This window comes from Colobus angolensis, unplaced genomic scaffold (genome assembly GCF_000951035.1).
Source record: "Colobus angolensis palliatus isolate OR3802 unplaced genomic scaffold, Cang.pa_1.0 Scaffold142, whole genome shotgun sequence".
NCBI lineage: Eukaryota > Metazoa > Chordata > Mammalia > Primates > Cercopithecidae > Colobus > Colobus angolensis.
The window spans coordinates 4,715,226-4,731,694 of NW_012114511.1; the positions used below are offsets into that span (position 1 = coordinate 4,715,226).

Here is a 16,469-nt window from a genome sequence, read left to right on the forward strand (position 1 = left end):
CACCCCCAGCCCCCAGCACCTGTGTCGGGCCCTCGGGGTCCTCGTGGGCCCTCATCTTTGGGGCACAGGTTTGAGCAGTTCCTGAGGAGAAGAGGGGATGACTTTACAAAGGCCAAGGAGGAGGACTTTACTCCACATATCAGGCATTGTTCGAAGTAAATCTGTAACCAGATGCCCAGCTCCGGGTTGCGAAAGGGGGGCCTGGGCAGAGGTAATGTATTAACTCTCACTAGGGCAGTAAAAGCCACCCAAGCCTCTGCCACATGTGCCCTTCCCTGCCCACATCTGCACCTGGGTGCTGGACCTGTTCTTGTTTCCCAAGAGAGGGCCAGAGTCGAGGGGGTGAGGACCAGAAGTTTACCAAGCCCCAGGTGAGGGGAGAAAGAGGGAGTGGAAACAGGCGCTTATTATGTAACCCCCTGTATGAGGCCCTTCCCCATTTATTAATAACCAGTTCATCATTATCATCATCATCTTAGTCATTCTCATTGTTGAGGAATGGCCTTGTGCCAAGAAACATGGATTTGCACTGTCCCAAGTAACCCCTGTGCTGGGCGGTATTAACCCCTTTAACAGCGAAGGAAACAGATTCAGTAGATGTGATTTGACCCAAGCCATGCAGATAGCAAGGTTGCAGAAACCAATCCTAAAATTCAGGTTGGTCTGAGCTGCCTTGCCCCTACCACCTGCACCCCTCAGGGTCCCTGAGGCAGGCAGCAGATGGGCCTCTGCAGATGGAGCTGCCTAGGCTGGCCCAGCCTGGCCTGCACCCTTGTCAGGAGACAGATCCCTTTCCCTCCCAGTCACATAATTTGTGGGACCCAGTGCAAAGTGAGAATGTGAGGCCTTTATTCCAAAAGTATAAAGAATTTAAAGATAGCGAGAGCATTAGACGGAGCATGGGGCCTTTCTATGCACCAAGCCCGGTGTGACTGCCCATCACCCAGCCCAGGAAGGCAGTCCTATGCCCAAACTCTCTCCCCTCCTGGCAGGCCCAGCCCAGCCTGGCCCTAGGGCCTGAGGATGGCAGGGGGGACATGGGGAGGGGCCCTAAGAGCTCAGGCTCCTCAGCAGGTGAGGGCTAGGCCTGAGGTCCCCATTCTGTTCCCTCTGGGCTGCCCCAGCCCCAGCACTCTAGGGCCCACCTACTTCTGGGTGGCTGTGCCCATGGCCAGGCCCTGGCCCGCAGCACCGCTCTCCAGCTAGACAGCAGATTCATGCCACAGCACTGAGTCCGCCTGCCTGCCGGTGTCCACACTGTTCCTCTGTCCATCCACTTGTCCTCTCCTCTCCCTCTTGGCTCCTACTCCCAATTTCCAGGGGAGTGCAGAGGCAACTCCCCAGCACTTTCCTCTCCACCTTCTCCTCCCAGAACTCCCCACGGGGCTGTGGATACCAATCCCCAACCCTTGCAGACAGGGCTCTATGGACACTCAATTCAACCCAAACCACACAATACACATAAAGAACAAGGTGGAGAACAAGGTCCCAGATCCACAGTAGCACGAAGGGGCCCACACACCAGAACTGATGCAGCCTCTCTAATCACCCCACAGAAAAACACAGGTCCATGCCACCGGGGCCCGGCTCCACACCCTGTCCTACTGACAGCTTAGTGGGTTTCTTGGGCCCTGACTTTCCTCCTTGTGTCTAGGGGTTCTCTCCTGAGTGAAGGCCAGGGAAGGTGGGGCTTCAGGCAGGTCCTGGAACAGGTGAAGGATGGAGGGGGCTGAGCACAGCTCCCAGGGAAGCTGGAGTGGCCAGGGCCTGCCCCGGGCACCTCCATTTCCCCAGCAGCTGGCCTCCCCGGTCCCCTAAGTCTGAATCCCCTCCCAGCCCTGCTACGACTCAGCCTGGGACTTGGCCTGAACCTCTTCTGTTGTCTCAGTTCAGTTTCTGCATCTGTCAAAGGGGGATTAGGTTGTCTTCCTACACATGGCTAGGAAGTAGGCTCTTGTGCAAAATAAAAATATGTCTAAAATGGGGGTTAGAATGTTCTGTCTCTCTCCCAGGGCTTGGCCAGATCAGAGACACTCACAAAGGAAACTGAAAGTTCTGGTGCCACCGATCTCCAGTTCCCAGACATAGGTAGGGTCCAGGGCTCCTTTACTAAGGAAAAGGCTCAGCCAGAAGAATTTCTGGGGAAAGCAGGACTGAGATCCAAAATGTTGAATCTGGCTGGTCAGAAACCCAGGGCCCATCCATACCAGCTGGGGTCAAAGGCAGAGTGTGGAAAATGAACAGCCATTGGGTGTAGACCCAGTGAGACGTGTGTTCTGGGAGGGGCGCAGACAGCATGGAGTGGCTGGAGTAGGTGTGCCACAAGGTGGTCTGCCTGCAGAGTTTTCCTTGGTTCTCTTTTCTCATGATGGTTCTGAAGACCTGGGATGTCACTGAAACCACCTTTGCAAAATTATGACTGAGACAGTGAAAGAGATCTAACTTAATCAGTTCCATCTTGCTTCTAACCTCCAAGTTGTCCTTCTTCATTCCTGAGTGTAGGCTGAACTAACCTTGGGAGAAACTTAGTTTTTAGTTTATAGTCTAAAACAAAGACAATAACAGCCCTTTCTCAAAGAAGACCTCCTTCTTGCCTGAGGACTAGAGTGCCTTTGTAGGACAGACTAACATTAGCCACAAGATTAGAAATTATGGTTTAGGAGTCATGCAGCTGGAGGCTACAAGATTCTGATCCTCTCTAAACTGCTCCTAAAATCAGTGCTTGGGATACGTTGCAGACCCTGCACTTGATAGATCAGCTGGCACCACCCAGATCCATAAATTGCCTCATTGGAACTTGGGAATCCCACCTAGGAACTGACTCAAGGCAAGGAGACAGCTTCGACTCCCTGTGATTTTAGTCCTGACCAATCAGCACTCTTGGCTCACTGGCTTCCCCATCATCCATCAAGTTGTCGCTAAAAACTCTGCTCCCCGAAAGCTTGGGGAGACTGATTTGGGTAATAGTAAAACTCTGGTCTCCTGCACAGCCAGCTCTGCGTTCATTACTCTTTATTGAATTCCCCTGTCTTGAGAAATCAGCTCTGTCTAGGCTTGGGCAAGGTGAACCCTTTGGGCGGTTACATCACCACGCCATTGACGATGCTCTCTTACCTCTGGAAGTTGTAGGGATGTATATTTGGCCCTCTGTAGGAGGGATGTAATATTGTAAAACATATATTTGGTCTTTGACCTCGTTTCCTGGAGTACAATTTCTAAAATCTTCGATTTCCCAAAATGATGTCTTCTTGTGTGCTAATGATTGACTGATGGCTAGCAGCCCCTAGGGTAGCTTCAGGACAGGGGCTGGTTACCAGAGAGACCAAGGCAGGATTTCAGCCCCCTACCCCGCACCCCCAGCCAAGGGAGGGCAGACAGCTTGGAGGGTAAGTTGTTCGCCAGTGGCCAATGGCTTAATGAATCATGCCTACCTAATGAAGGTGGAGGTTCCTGGACAGTGATGCATCCATGAAGGGCGTGGAAGCTCCGAGCCCATTCCCCATACCTTGCCCTACACATCTCTTCATCTGTATCCTTTGTAACATCCTTTTTTTTTTTTTTTTGAGGCAGAGTCTTGCTCTGTCACCCAGGCTGGAGTGAGGTGGCCGGATCTCAGCTCACTGCAAGCTCCGCCTCCCGGGTTTACGCCATTCTCCTGCCTCAGCCTCCCAAGTAGCTGGGACTACAGGCGCCCGCCACCTCGCCCGGCTAGTTTTTTGTATTTTTTTTTAGTAGAGACGGGGTGTCACCGTGCTAGCCAGGATGCTCTCGATCTCCTGACCTCGTGATCCGCCCATCTCGGCCTCCCAAAGTGCTGGGATTACAGGCTTGAGCCACCGCGCCCGGCCCTGTAACATCCTTTATAATAAACTGGCAAATGTTTCTCTGAGCTCTATGAACCACTCTAGCAAATTAGTTGAACTCAAAGAGGGGGTTGTGAGAACCTCATCTTGAAGCCGGTAGGCCAGAAGCTCCGGAGGCCTGGAGTTGGAACTGGCATAGGAATAGGGGACAAAACGGGGGACTGAGTCCTCAGCTGTGGGATCTGATGCCATCTCCAGGTAGATAGTGCCAGAGTTAAATTTTGGTGGGCACCCAGTTGGTGTCGGCTGCAGAACTGCTTGTCTGGTGTGTAGGGGAAAGCCCCCACGCATTTGGTCACAGCCATCTTCTGTGTTGTGGAGTGAGAGAATAGAAAAAGCATTTTGAAGGCTGGGCTCGGTGGCTCACACCTGTAATCCCAGCACTTTGGGAGGCGAGGTGGGTGGATCACCTGAGGTCAGGAGTTCAAGACCAGCCTGGCCAACATGGTGAAATCCTATCTCTACTAAAAATACAAAAATTAGACGGGCATAATGGCAGGTGCCTGTAATCCCAGCCACTCAGGAGGCTGAGGTGGGAGAATCTCTTGAACCTGGGAGGTGGAGGTTGCATTGAGCTGAGATCACTGCATTCCAGCCTGGGCGACAGAGACTGTCTCAAAAAACAAAAACAAAAAATTGATTTTGAGTTTTTTTTTTTTCTTCCTTAGAAGGGACATCAGAAGAAACACCAATGTCTGCACTCCCAGCCCCCCAAGCACCTTTTGCAGAGAAAAGAAGTGAGGTCACTGGGTTTTATTTGAGTCCAGAGGGGAAGGCCTTGGCTCCCACCCAGGCCCCAGGGCCCTGAGGCTGGAGGAGGGAGGCAGGATGGCAGCACAGAGCAAGGTCTTCCTGCCCTCCTGGCTGCCTGCAGACGGGAGTGGAGACCCTCAGAGCAAGCCCCAGCTTCTTTCAGAGGAGGGTAGAGTCCAGGACTAGAGCTCTTCTCTTGTGGCTGACACTTTCTCTGAGCAGGCCCCTTGTGGTCCCCCACACAGCAATGACTCCAGAGCCCCTTGGCCTTGTTGGTGGGCTTCATAGATCTGGTCTTCTCCAAACTCCCCCAAGTAGTGCAAACATGTCCTGGAGAGCCTAGGGGAGCCCAGTGGGAGCCTCAGATGCTGCCCAGCCCACAGTGGGGCAAACCAAGTCTCCAGGAGCTTCATTCTATCCCCAAGCCCCGGGCATCACCTGGTAGGCCAGGGGCCTCCTGTGACCATCACGCTGATGCTTGGCTCTGGCCCCTCGCTAAGTCCTGGGCCTGTGAGACGTTTCACTTGGTCCACTTCTCGAACTCCATAGCTGGTGGCAGTGGAGAGGAGAGGAGTACAGCTTTGGCAGGAGCCCAGCCAGGGAGAGACCCTTCTCCACACCAAGCTGGACATGCTGGGTGTTTCCGGAATTCAGAGAGGGAAAGCCCTTGGCCCAAGGTCACAAGGTGACCTTGTCTGCTGGCCATCTGCTCTCTCACTTGCTCTCAGCTCCAGAGCCCAGACTTCATCCTAGCCAGCCCCTTCCTTGGACCAGGGTCCTAGTGGAGTGTGTGTCGTGTGAGCAGGTGAGTGGGAATCTCCACCCACCAGGCCTGCCCTTGGAGGAGGGAGGTAGGGGCAGGATTTTCAACTCACTCCTGCCAGTTCCGGGAGCAGCTCTGGTCCAGGACATCCGTGTAGACCGACTCGCTCAGCTCCCGCCGCCCCCCAGAGTTTGGGGTATGAAGTTTGGTCTCTGCTTTTGCCAGATTTTGCCACATCTGGAACAAGGAGGCACTGGGAGGCAGGGCCTCAGGACTGCTGCTCAGTTAGGGGGAGGTGGGGAGGATAGGAGCAGAGTCTCTGGGGAGAATAAGGCGGCAAGAGAGCCGTTTGAGCAGGAAGCACCTGTGAGGCTGCTGCACGGCCCCTCCCCCAGCCCCCAAAGCTCCCTGGGATAGGAGTGGGGGATGGGAAAGAAATGCTAAAGTGGTAGGTGAGGCCTGGGCACTGGAGTCCCTCCTCCAGGGCACACCTGCCCAGTGGCACGTGCCATTTTATTTTTATTTATTTATTTAGAGTCTCACACCGTCCGTCGCCCAGGCTGGAGTGCAGGGACGCGATCTCAGCTCACTGCAGCCTCCGCCTCCCAGGTTCAATCAATTCTCCTCCCTCAGCCTCCAGGTAGCTGGGACTACAGGGGCGCCACCACACCCGGCTAAGTTTTTGTATTTTCAGTAGAGATGGGGTTTCACCATGTTGGCCAGGCTGGTCTCAAACGCCTGAGCTCAGGCGATCAGCTCCGCTCAGCCTCCCAAAGTGCTGGGATTATAGGCACGACCCACTGCACCCGGCCGGCATATGCCATTTTAAACCACAAGAATAGGCCGGGCGCGGTGGCTCAAGCCTGTAATCCCAGCACTTTGGGAGTCCGAGACGAGCGGATCACAAGGTCAGGAGATCGAGACCATCCTGGCTAACACGGTGAAACCCCGTCTCCACTAAAAAATACAAAAAACTAGCCGGGCGACGTGGCGGCCACCTGTAGTCCCAGCTACTCGGGAGGCTGAGGCAGGAGAATGGGATAAACCCGGGAGGCGGAGCTTGCAGTGAGCTGAGATCCAGCCACTGCACTCCAGCCCAGGTGACAGAGCAAGACTCCGTCTCAAAAAAAAAAAAAAAAGTTAAACCACAAGAACAAAGTAAGAAAAACTAACAGCACAAGTACTCCCAGGCCCCCACCTCACAGAGACACTGGTGCACAGGCATGCTCAGCAGGTGTGTGTGTGAACCCAGACACACGCATACTCACGTGCAGGTGCTCACACGTGTGCACGTGCACCATGTACACATAGCCAAAGTCGCCCCGTCAGGTTTGGGGAAGGAGTCCAGAACCAAGGATGGGCCTGGAAAGGGAGAAGCCTAAGGACAAGTGAGTGATTCCCTGGGGTCTCAAGATACGATGGAAGCCTCCCAGATTGTCTGCTCTCTGTTGGGCAGGCAGATGGGTAAACTGAGGCATGGAATATAATTAAAGGCTGCATCTGTGGTTTGATGCCCAGTGGTAGGGATCGGGGATCAAAGGCTGGTGGTAGAATGTGAGGTGGATTGAGGGGTCTGGCTTGAGAAGGGGTGTTAGTGAAGGACTCACCTGGTAAGCCACAGCTCTGCAGGCATCACAACGCAGGTGAGCAGGCATATGGGCTGAGTACATCTCCTCATCGTCCAGTTGTGGGGCCGTGGCTGTGAGTGGGGCCCTGTCCCCGAGGCCCCCTGCGATGGCCCAGGCTCCCAGCAGCAGCAGCAGTGGTAGTGACAGCCTCATGGCCCCAGGAGCCAGTTCAGCAAGTGTAGGATGTGGCTGAGGTGCAGATGTGTGTGTGGTTGTGTGGTGTGGGGACTGCCACAGAACACCTGGTCTAGACCAATGGGGAACTGACACCTCACCCCTCCCATCCTCCTCCCACTCCCTCCTCCAGGGCCCTGAAGATGCCACGTGGGCATGTCTTCTAGCTGGACCCTGGCTCCAGCCATCTCAGCTCCATTTCACAGATAGGGAGCAATGAGGCAAGGAAAGGGGCTGGGCCTGGGCAGGAACACATAGGGGCCCATACCTCCCACATCCTGTGATCTGGCTAAGTGGTAGGCATTCTGCTGAGTACCTTGTGGGAAGAGTTGGTTGGCTGCCGTCATCTTTTTTTGACCTTTCTGAGAAATAAGACTGTCATGTTTATTCTGCCTCTTCCAACACAAAGGCTCAGAGAGAGGTGACAAATCCAAGGCCACATAGCTAGAGGGGCCATGCTGAGAAACCCAAGCCTGATTGACCCAAGGCCCCCTGGCCACTCAACCACCAGAAGGAATGAGGTGTGGCTGCCAGCCTCCTGGGAGGCAAATTCAGGGAGACAGGGATGCTACAGTGTTTCTAAGACACACATGGTCTCCTTCCCTAGCCCTGAGGTCCCCTCCACCCAGGCCATACCCAGGCATGGAAGGACATTGTGGAGGGTGTTGAGAGGCCGTGGCAGGAAATCAGGCACCTCACACCAGTTATTTCAGCCATCATGGCTCCATGGTCAGTGATTTATTACACACCAGGATGAGGTAAAGGCACCTGGGGTGGCCCCAGGGCCTCCATGCCATCGGAGCTGGTGTCTCTAGCCAGAAAACGGCCAGTTGTTCTGATTCATAGCTCTCCTAGTCAATTTCCAGTCCAGGGCAGAGAGCAGGGACTGCTAGGCACCTGGGCCCCCTGACAGGCCTGGAACAACGAAGGCATCCATCCCCATCCTTGCCACTGCTTCTCATGGAAACTGTCCTTCGCAAACTCATCACATCACACACCAGGCTGGCAAGGGCCAACCATTTCTGGTTCAGAACTATACACAGACCCCCACGCACACCACCTCCCACCTCATGTAGACCCCCCTCATCTCCCTCAGAGGCTCCTGGAATCTCAGGGCAACTGAAGTGCAGGCTCTGGGCCCTGTCCCTTGCTGTGACTGGTCTGTAGGGCCAGCCCCTCTCTGGGCCTTGTTGCCACATCTGTTACTGGGGAGTGGAATCTGCCAAGAGCTGCAGGTCCCTCTGGCTACTCCACCAGCAGTATCGCTTCTACTGCCAGCCCTAACCCACCTTCTAACCACACAGAGGGGTCAAGAGACTCCTGTGGGACAAGAGCCCAACCCTCCCTCTTCTCAGACCTTCCTGATGACCATTTCACCTATTCCCAATGTAGGGGGTCGGGGACAGAAGCCCCACCCCTGGCCCAAAAATGAGTCAGCTCAGCTCTGAGGGCCAGGCTCCCCATCTTCCCACCCCAAGTTCCAGGCTCACCCCTGACCCAGGCCCTCCCTATATTCCTTGCTTTGCTTCCACTTGCTGTCCCCCTGACTTAGCTCCCTTTCTCAGAACCAGCCTGGCCTGGGGCTGTACTGGCCACTTTCCCCCTAGTAGCCTCCAGGGCCAGAGCTCAGCTCCTCTTCCTAAGAGCAGAGGTGACAGCCAGAGTCCTTCCTGCCACCTCACCAGGGGCACTGGCCAGCCTCACCTCACCTGGGCCTGCTATCAGGGAAGGCAGACAGTTCCCCACCCTGTCTCCTGCTGCTCCGTTCCTGCTGCCACAGGGCAGCTCCAGCACCTCCTCTGATGGGCTCCTGGGGACAAGCCCAGGGATGCCTCACTTTCCCTATTTGCTTGCCCACATATACACATATACACACCCACACACAACACCACACCATGCCCTGGGAATGCCTGGGAAAGGGATACATAATTTCGTTGGGGGAGGAAGTAGGCAGCCTCTTCCTGGGTGACTCCAGCTCCACCAGCCTCGGGGCTCAGATTCATTCTCTGAAGATCACTTCCTGTCCGACGACTGGCTGGGATGGGTTAAAGACAGAGGCAGCGGAAAGAGAGGAGGGTAGGGGCTTGGATGCCAGAATCTCCCAGGCCATCCAAGGGCTCCAACTCCATGGGAATCTGCTCGGGGCCTCACAGTGGGAACAAGGAACCCTTGCCGGGCTGGGTGGGCACTGAGCTGGAGGGCGGCGCACAGAAGAGCAGAGGAGGTGCGGGGCTGGGGGTCCCGCTCACTGGCAGGTAGTAGGTCCCGTCCAGGGGCCCTGCCTCAGAGACCCAGGGTAGCTGGGGGTTGCCGAGAGCCTGTGGGCCCGGGGACGGTGGCAGGGAGAGGCTGGGTATAGGCCCATAGGCGGGCGGGTAGAGGCCGAGGCCCAGGGCCAGAGGGGTGTAGATGCGGTGGGGCGGCCCAGGGGACGAGGGCGGCAGCAGCACCTCCACGTACTGCCCACTCTCAGGGTCGAAGAGCACCCGCAGCCGAGGCTGACGCGGCGCCTCCACGAAGTAGTAGCGGCCGCTCTCGGGGTCCACCAAGACCTTCCCCCGGGGCGCGGCCCCTGGCGGCTTGCGCACTCCCTGGGAGGGGCTTTGCGGGGACCGGTCTGTGGGAGGCGCCGAGGCAGCGCGGGGCTGGGCGGGGGCCGTCCTGCCCGCCGACACCGGGGGCTCCAGCGGGAGTGGCGCCTGGACAGCAGCCGCGGGCTCGGGGGCCGTAGGAGGCGTCTTCGGTTTGGGTGCTATCCCAGGGCTCGGGCTGGCGTGCACCTGAGGGGAGCTGGGGCGGGGCGATCGGACCCCTGCTGGCCCTACGGGGGAGAGCTGGGATGAGCTGCGGGCGCCGCCTAGAGGGCTGGTCCGACCCTTGCTGTCGGGGACAAGGCGCTGGGCCTCTGCATCCCTGTTCTTTCCTCCAGGGCCGCGCGCTCGCACTCCCGAGGTTACCTCGGGCCGGCGACCCAAGGCCAGGGCCCCAGGCAGGCGGATCTCTGTGCGCTTGAAGGGCTTTGCTGTGCTGTTCTCTGCCCTCCGCCGCATGACCCCGTTGGGCTGTGAGGCGTCCTGGGGGACCGTGTCGAAGGACGGTTCTGGAGGCTCGTAGGGGTGCGGCACGACCGGTAGAAAATCCTTGATGAAAACGGAAGTGTAGTGAGCCGGGACCGGGGGCCCCAGTGCCGGGGGCTCTTGCGTCTTGGATTCGCCGCCCTCCTCCCCGCAGGGGTCGGCAGGAGGCGCAGGTAGCCTTGAGCCTGGGGCTCCTGCCGGGAAGCCTGGCGCGTAGGTGGTCTTCACCAACTTGCGCACGTCTCGAGGCCGCGGAATGGCCACGCGCGGACGTCCCGAGGCCGCCTCTCCAGGACCCAAGACTTCCGGGCACTTATCGGCGTCCAGGGTGCCCACAAGGTGGCTGCCGGGCGGCTCGGGTGCTGCCACCTCTGGGGACGGCTGACTCCCTCCGAAGGCAAGATCCGGAATCTCCCGCGTGGATGGACTCTGCATCTCTGTTGGTTCTGGAGTCCCGGGTGGGGACGGTGTAGGCGGTGCCAACTCCTCCTGAGTTAACCCATTCTGAGCTTCCTGAGTAAATACTATCGATGCGCCTGGCCCCATGGGGTCCCACGTCTCTTGGGGAGATGGGCCCCAAGTTCCAATAGGACGATCTGGAGCCTCCCACGGGAAGAAGGCCGGCGGGGACGGGCTGCTACCTGGCTCTACCGCATCCCCGACTGCCGAATGTGGAATCTCCCACCGGGAAGGGGCTTCGAGGGACGCGCTCCTTTCCCCGGCAACACACTGATTCCACTGGGAACGGATCGGAGGGGAAGAGCTTCTCCTGCTGACAGTTTCCTCGACGGCAAGATTCTGATTTTCCCACGCGGAGGAGGCCTCAGGGAACGATGGGCTACTCACCCTCCGAGTAGTCCGATCCCACGGGGACAAGTTCTGGGGCAAGGGGCAGCGAGGACCCCGTACAGCCCCATTTGGAGCCTGCCACGGCGGGGACGGGCTCCTTGGCCTCACAGCCCTACTCGGAACCTCCGAGGGGACCCTACACTCAAAAGGCGGACTCCGTGCCCTCTGGACAGTTCGATCCGGAGCCTCTTGCGGGAACCGAGTCTTCCGCGCCTCCTGGATCTTCTCCTCTGACTGAAGGAAGATGCTAGAGCTAACAGGACCCAGCGGCTCCGTCCCGGGCGCAGCTTTGTCGCGCCGAATCGCGCGCTCGCGGAGGCTGGGCCACGGCCTCGGGGCTTTGGCGGGGGCCGAATTATCTTGTACGCGAAGTGGCCGAGACTTAGTCTTCTCCAGGACCACGCGGGTGCTGCGGGCCGTTTCCCGGGTCGCAGGTTCCGACAGCCCCGTGGGCCTGAAGGTGGCGCTGCTCGCGGCCGGGGCCTCGGGGCTCAGTTTTCTGGCCAGCGCCGTCTGCACGAAGCCCGCGGCGGCCTGCAGGCGGCCCAGCGACTCGTCCAGGGAGCCGGTGCGCAGAAGCAGCCGGGGGCGCGGCGCGCCGGTCGCCCGCGGGGGACTCTGGGGCCGGGGGCGCAGCTCGATCTGACGCTTGGGCACCGTCCGGGGCCTGGCGGGTGCGGCGCGCTCCTCCAGAGCCACTTCCACACACTCGAACTGCGCTGGGGCGGCAGGACTTGGCCCACGGGGCCGCAGCTCTAGGTAGGTGGCCCAGCGGGAGCCACCATCTGGGGCCTGGGACTGACGTGGGACAGGAGCGGGAGATGCTGGCCCCGGCGGCAAAGGGCTAATGAAGCCCGGCTCCGTGAGCTGTTGTTGTGCCTCGCGAGTCTCTGCGCCGGAGCAGCCAAACAAGGGCCCGACGCCGAAGATGACTTCCATCTCCCCCGACGGCAGCGTGCGCAGCTGGGGCTGGGGTGGCCGTGGGCCGGAGCCCTGGCCTCGCGAGAAACCCGAGCCGGGCCCGTGCTGCTGGCGGCTATTCTGGGCGCTGACGGACAGGCGAGGCTGGGCCCCCGCCCCCCGCCCAGGGGCCACCCAGGGCCAATTCGCTGGGCCTTCCGCGTCCGGCCCAACGTCCGGGGGCTCCGGAGAACCCGGAGCCGTGTAGTAGGAGCCTGACGAACCGGAGGAGTCCTGGCGCCGCGCGGGGGCCGTGGGCAGCTGCCTCGGGATCCCAGGCAAGGCTGGCGGGGTGAGCGCTGTCAGCATGGTGGGGCCGGACGCCGCGCACTATCTCCCTCGCATTCGCCTCCGCTGGTGGCGCCGGCACTGTCCCCGCCCCGCCCGAGGATGCCGTGGGGTCACCGCGCCTTAAAGCGGCCGCGTCCACTCCTGAGCCAGCGGCGCCTGCAGCAGAAGAGACCTGGGCCCTGCACCCTTCCCTGTCCAGCCCCCATGCCCAACTAACACCCTTCTCAGGCACAAGCCAGAGTACCTGGGGTGGGCTCCAAGTTTTGGCGGACAGGCAGGTGAGGTAATGGCAGGCCCAACTTTTGAAGCCTTGGAGCCAGGAGTTAGGCCCAACTCCACCCATCACAGGTGAGGAAACTGAAGCCCAGCAGGGATCCGCCTGAAGTCAGGCACTGCTGTGTGCGGTTCAGGCTGTGAGCCAGACCTTCAGACCAGGAGACTCAGGTAGAGCCAGCAATTTCATCTTGCCCTCAGCCCCGGGTGTCTTAACATCACTGCAGGGGACCCCCCATTGCCATTGCTGGCCTCAGCTAGAGCTCCTAAGGGTGCACACACCACCTTCCTTGGTCCCAGTTACACTCTCCCCGATCCCCAACCTTCAGTAGAGTGAGGAGTACCGACCAATAGAGGCCTCCCTGACTCTTCAGGGCCTCAGGAAGGTACTACCCCTGGCTGGACCCATTGCCCTCAGTGGGACCTATCGGAAGGGGCTGGAGTGGACAGCTCTAGCTTTCACAATCTGCCTCAGCACCTAGAACAGGCCCTGGATACCGATGTGGGGTCCCATGGGAAGCTTCGAATTAGCTTGTGGTCCCAGCTCCAAAGACCCCTGAGGCCAGAACAGCCCTGTGCTCCCCCAGGTACTCACAAGGCCCTAATTTCAGCCCCCACAGCCTCAGGACCTGCCCTGGGGACAGGCACTGGTGGGGAGGCAGCCACCACCTGTCATTGGCTTACAGCTGTGGGCACCACTTGCCCTTAAACTTCTGGCTTCAAGGTCCTGCTATGACTCAGGCCCCAGCTGCCCCTGGAGCAAGAGAACTGACCCCTCCTGTGTACTTGGCCTCAAACTGACCCAGGACAGGCCACACTGGGCTAACCTGACCCCTGAAGTGGGTCCTCTGCCTGGGTGTGTCCTCATGATAATCTAGGGGACACTCAGTGATGGCTTCTGAAAGAATGTTGCTAGACCATCCCATCCAGCCCTGCCTGTGCAACTTGTGCAAGTCCAGGTCCCTTCCCAGATTGTTTCTCCACCTTAAAACCACACACAGCATTGTCTTTTCTCTTCCTCCCATTTGTGAAGCTCCTATTTGTTTGGGGGAGGGTCAGCAGGTGCAAATGCAATTTGCAGGTATAACATTATTACCATGTGATAGAAACTGACTTCCCAAATTCCTTGTGGTTCTGGAACCCACTGTCTTTGAAGTTTCTGGTCAGGGCTTCCAACCCTGTAGTCAAGTTGGGAGAGTTACATTTACCAGGACACTGGGAGTGGGGTAGGATGTTACCGGGTAACCAGGGCTGTTTATATAGGAAGGGATTAAATACCCAAAGGAAGCGGTGGTGCCTACCAGACAACAAACACCCAGCTCCTCCCCTAGGCTACAAGCCCCCACCTTGTGGACCCCTACCACTACCCAAAAGGGAGGGAAGTAGCAGGGGCTAGAGCCTGGGGACTCCCGGAGCAGAGAAGGCAGAGGCTGGGGATTATAGCCAGAGAACAGGAAAGTGGCGGCCATTTTATTTTTCCCTGGGATGCTGGTGGCTGTGGGCCTGATGCGTCCCTGAGGCTTTCTTACGCTTCTGGTCCAGCACCTGGGCCATGTAGCTCTCCTGCTGCTTCTGGATCCGGAAGTCAGACATGTGATTCCTGCAACGGAGCCGGCTGGTGGTGGGCTGTGGACAGCCCAGGGTACGTAGGGGCCAGAGGTCTGGCTCCCCAGTGTCATCAACACCCCCAGCCAGGCCCAGACCCCTCACCTGAAGATCTGTTTCTGCTGGCTGATAACTTGCTGCAACTCTTTAATCTCATTCTCTTTGCCATTAAGTATATCTTCTTGCTTTATAATGTGAGACTCAATCTCTGTGGGGGAGAGAGGCAGGGAGGAGGGGTGGTTCCCATCCCAAGGGCTCCTTCCTGAGATAAGGCATTCCCTCATGGGGCTTTTCAGAGCTTGGCTGCCCACCCAGGAGTTCTCCATGAAGAACTGCTAATACCTTAGTATGAATGAGTTTATTATGCAGTCTTGGGGGAGTGCAGTGTTTGAGGATTGTTGTCAATGACTTCACAAGTCTATTCTGGACCAGAGGACCCACATGAGGGCAGGAGAAGGTCCTTGGAGAGAGGTGGGCAGTCCTGCTCAAAGGCTGGAAGATGAATGGCACCTGCCCTCAACTCCAGCAGGTCTTTACAGATGTTGCCTCCTTGGAGAACCTCTCCCTCATCTAAAAATTACATTTCCCAGTACTTCCTACTCCCTCTTCCTGCTTTCTTTTTCTTTTTCTTTTTCTTTTTCTTTTCTTTTCTTTTTTTTTTTTTGAGACTGAGTCTTGCTCTGTTGCCAGGCTGGAGTGCAGTGGCATGATCTTGGCTCACTGCAACCTCCTCCTCCCGAGTTCAAGCAATTCTTCTGCCTCAGCCTCCTGAGTAGCTGGGTGGGATTACACCACACCTGGCTAATTTTTGTATTTTTAGTAGAGATGGGGTTTCACCATGTTGACCAGGCTGGTCTCGAACTCGTGACCTCAGGTGATCCACCCACCTCGGCCTCCCAAAATGCTGGGATTACAGGTGTGAGCCACCATGCCCGACATCCTGCTTTATTTTTCTTAACACTTTTACCTAACATACCATATACTTTATTCATCTGTCTTCTCCACTACTGGGATGTAAGGTCCACAAGGACAAGGATCTTTGTTTTATTCATGCCTTTATCCCTAATGCCTAAAACAGTACCTGGCACATAGTAGGTATACAAAAAGTATATTTGCAGACCGAATGAATGGGATGTTCCTGGGGGGTTAGGACTTAGAAACATGACCTAGTTCAATCCAGTCCAACTAAACTTCCTGGGGGCTGGCTAGATGCCCAGCCTTGTGCCAGGGCTTCAGGGTTGATGGGAGAAGATGGAGTTGCCTGGATTTTCCAACCTGTTTCCTCATTTCAAAGATGGGGAAAGAGACAGCCCTATCCCACAGTGGTATAGGGAAGAACCAGTGAGATACTAGTGGCAAAGCCTACCCCCAAATTAATCGCACATTTGGGCAAAGGTGACTTTCTGAGGCTTGAGCCCAGAAGTAAGAGACCAGTCTGGGTAACATAGTGAGACCTCACCTCTACAAAACTAAAAAAAAAAAAAACTAGCTGGGCATGGTGGTGGAACGTGCCTGTAGTCCTGGCTACTTGCTGAGGCAAGAGGATCACTTGAGCTCAGGAGTTGGGGGCTGCAATGAGGTGTGACTGTGCCCCTGCACTCCAGCCTGGGTGATAGAGCAAGACCCTGTCTCTAAAAAATAAATAAATAAATGATAATTTTTCTGTGTTGGATCAAAATCCAAGGAGACTCTAGGGATCTGGGGTGCTTCATTTACATAACTGCCCCACATGGCACCCTGGAAAATTCTGATTCCCACAGAAAGAAAATCCTACTGTCTTTAAAGGTTGGACAAGGGGCCAGGCACAGTAGCTCACGCCTGTAATCCCAGCACTTTGAGAGGCCAAGGCGGATGGATCACCTGAGGTCAGGAGTTTAAGACCAGCCTGACCAACATGGTGAAACTCCGTCTCTACTAAAAATACAAAAATTAGCCGGGTGTAGTGGCACATGCCTGTAATCCCAGCTACTTTGGAGGTTGAGGCAGAAGAATTACTTGAACCCAAGAGAGACGGAGGTCACAGTGAGCCAAGAACGTGCCATTGCACTTCAGCCTGGGTGACAGACCCCGACTCCGCTTCAAAACAAAACAGGCCGGGCACGGTGGCTCACGCCTGTAAGCCAAGCACTTTGGGAGGCCAACGTGGGCGGATCATGAGGTCAGGAGATCAAGACCATCCTGGCTAACACGGTGAAACCCTGTTTCTACTAAAAATACAAAAAATTAGCCGGAT

General features: G+C 57.0%; 4 protein-coding genes across 4 annotated transcripts in view; all 4 read right to left on the reverse strand.

Moving 5' to 3' along the window:
* Positions 1–1,319, reverse strand: part of SLC23A1 (solute carrier family 23 (ascorbic acid transporter), member 1) — an 18,325-nt gene extending 17,006 nt beyond the window's left edge. The window contains exons 1-2 of the mRNA XM_011935318.1: positions 1,150–1,319; positions 20–81 (exon numbers count right to left, since the gene is read on the reverse strand). Coding sequence (XP_011790708.1) covers positions 20–81; positions 1,150–1,273 — 186 coding nt within the window. The 5' untranslated portion in view covers positions 1,274–1,319. The remainder of the gene's footprint in view (positions 1–19; positions 82–1,149) is intronic.
* A 3,282-nt stretch (positions 1,320–4,601) lies between these two features.
* Positions 4,602–7,212, reverse strand: MZB1 (marginal zone B and B1 cell-specific protein). Its single transcript, XM_011935320.1, has 4 exons — positions 6,987–7,212; positions 5,492–5,616; positions 5,055–5,165; positions 4,602–4,955 (listed from the first exon to the last, which is right to left on the reverse strand). Exons 1-4 carry the CDS (start codon positions 7,158–7,160, stop codon positions 4,799–4,801), a joined length of 567 nt encoding a protein of 188 aa, XP_011790710.1. The 5' UTR covers positions 7,161–7,212; the 3' UTR covers positions 4,602–4,798.
* A 2,036-nt stretch (positions 7,213–9,248) lies between these two features.
* Positions 9,249–12,484, reverse strand: PROB1 (proline-rich basic protein 1). The gene has a single exon (XM_011935321.1). It carries the CDS (start codon positions 12,374–12,376, stop codon positions 9,329–9,331), a length of 3,048 nt encoding a protein of 1,015 aa, XP_011790711.1. The 5' UTR covers positions 12,377–12,484; the 3' UTR covers positions 9,249–9,328.
* A 1,588-nt stretch (positions 12,485–14,072) lies between these two features.
* The window catches only part of SPATA24 (spermatogenesis associated 24), a 7,348-nt gene continuing 4,951 nt past the window's right edge, over positions 14,073–16,469 (reverse strand). The window contains exons 5-6 of the mRNA XM_011935322.1: positions 14,342–14,444; positions 14,073–14,231 (exon numbers count right to left, since the gene is read on the reverse strand). Of these exons, the coding sequence (XP_011790712.1) occupies positions 14,102–14,231; positions 14,342–14,444 (233 nt within the window). The 3' untranslated portion in view covers positions 14,073–14,101. The remainder of the gene's footprint in view (positions 14,232–14,341; positions 14,445–16,469) is intronic.

Coding starts and splice junctions, on each gene's coding strand:
- PROB1 (XM_011935321.1), bottom strand. CDS start 12,376: ATGCTGACAGCGCTCACCCCGCCAGCCTTGCCTGGGATCCCGAGGCAG.
- MZB1 (XM_011935320.1), bottom strand. CDS start 7,160: ATGAGGCTGTCACTACCACTGCTGCTGCTGCTGGGAGCCTGGGCCATC. Junction 5,617..6,986: donor GCAGAGCTGTGGCTTACCAG/GTGAGTCCTTCA, acceptor TCCTTGTTCCAG/ATGTGGCAAAATCTGGCAAA. Junction 4,956..5,054: donor GGAGGCCCCTGGCCTACCAG/GTGATGCCCGGG, acceptor GGGCTCCCCTAG/GCTCTCCAGGACATGTTTGC.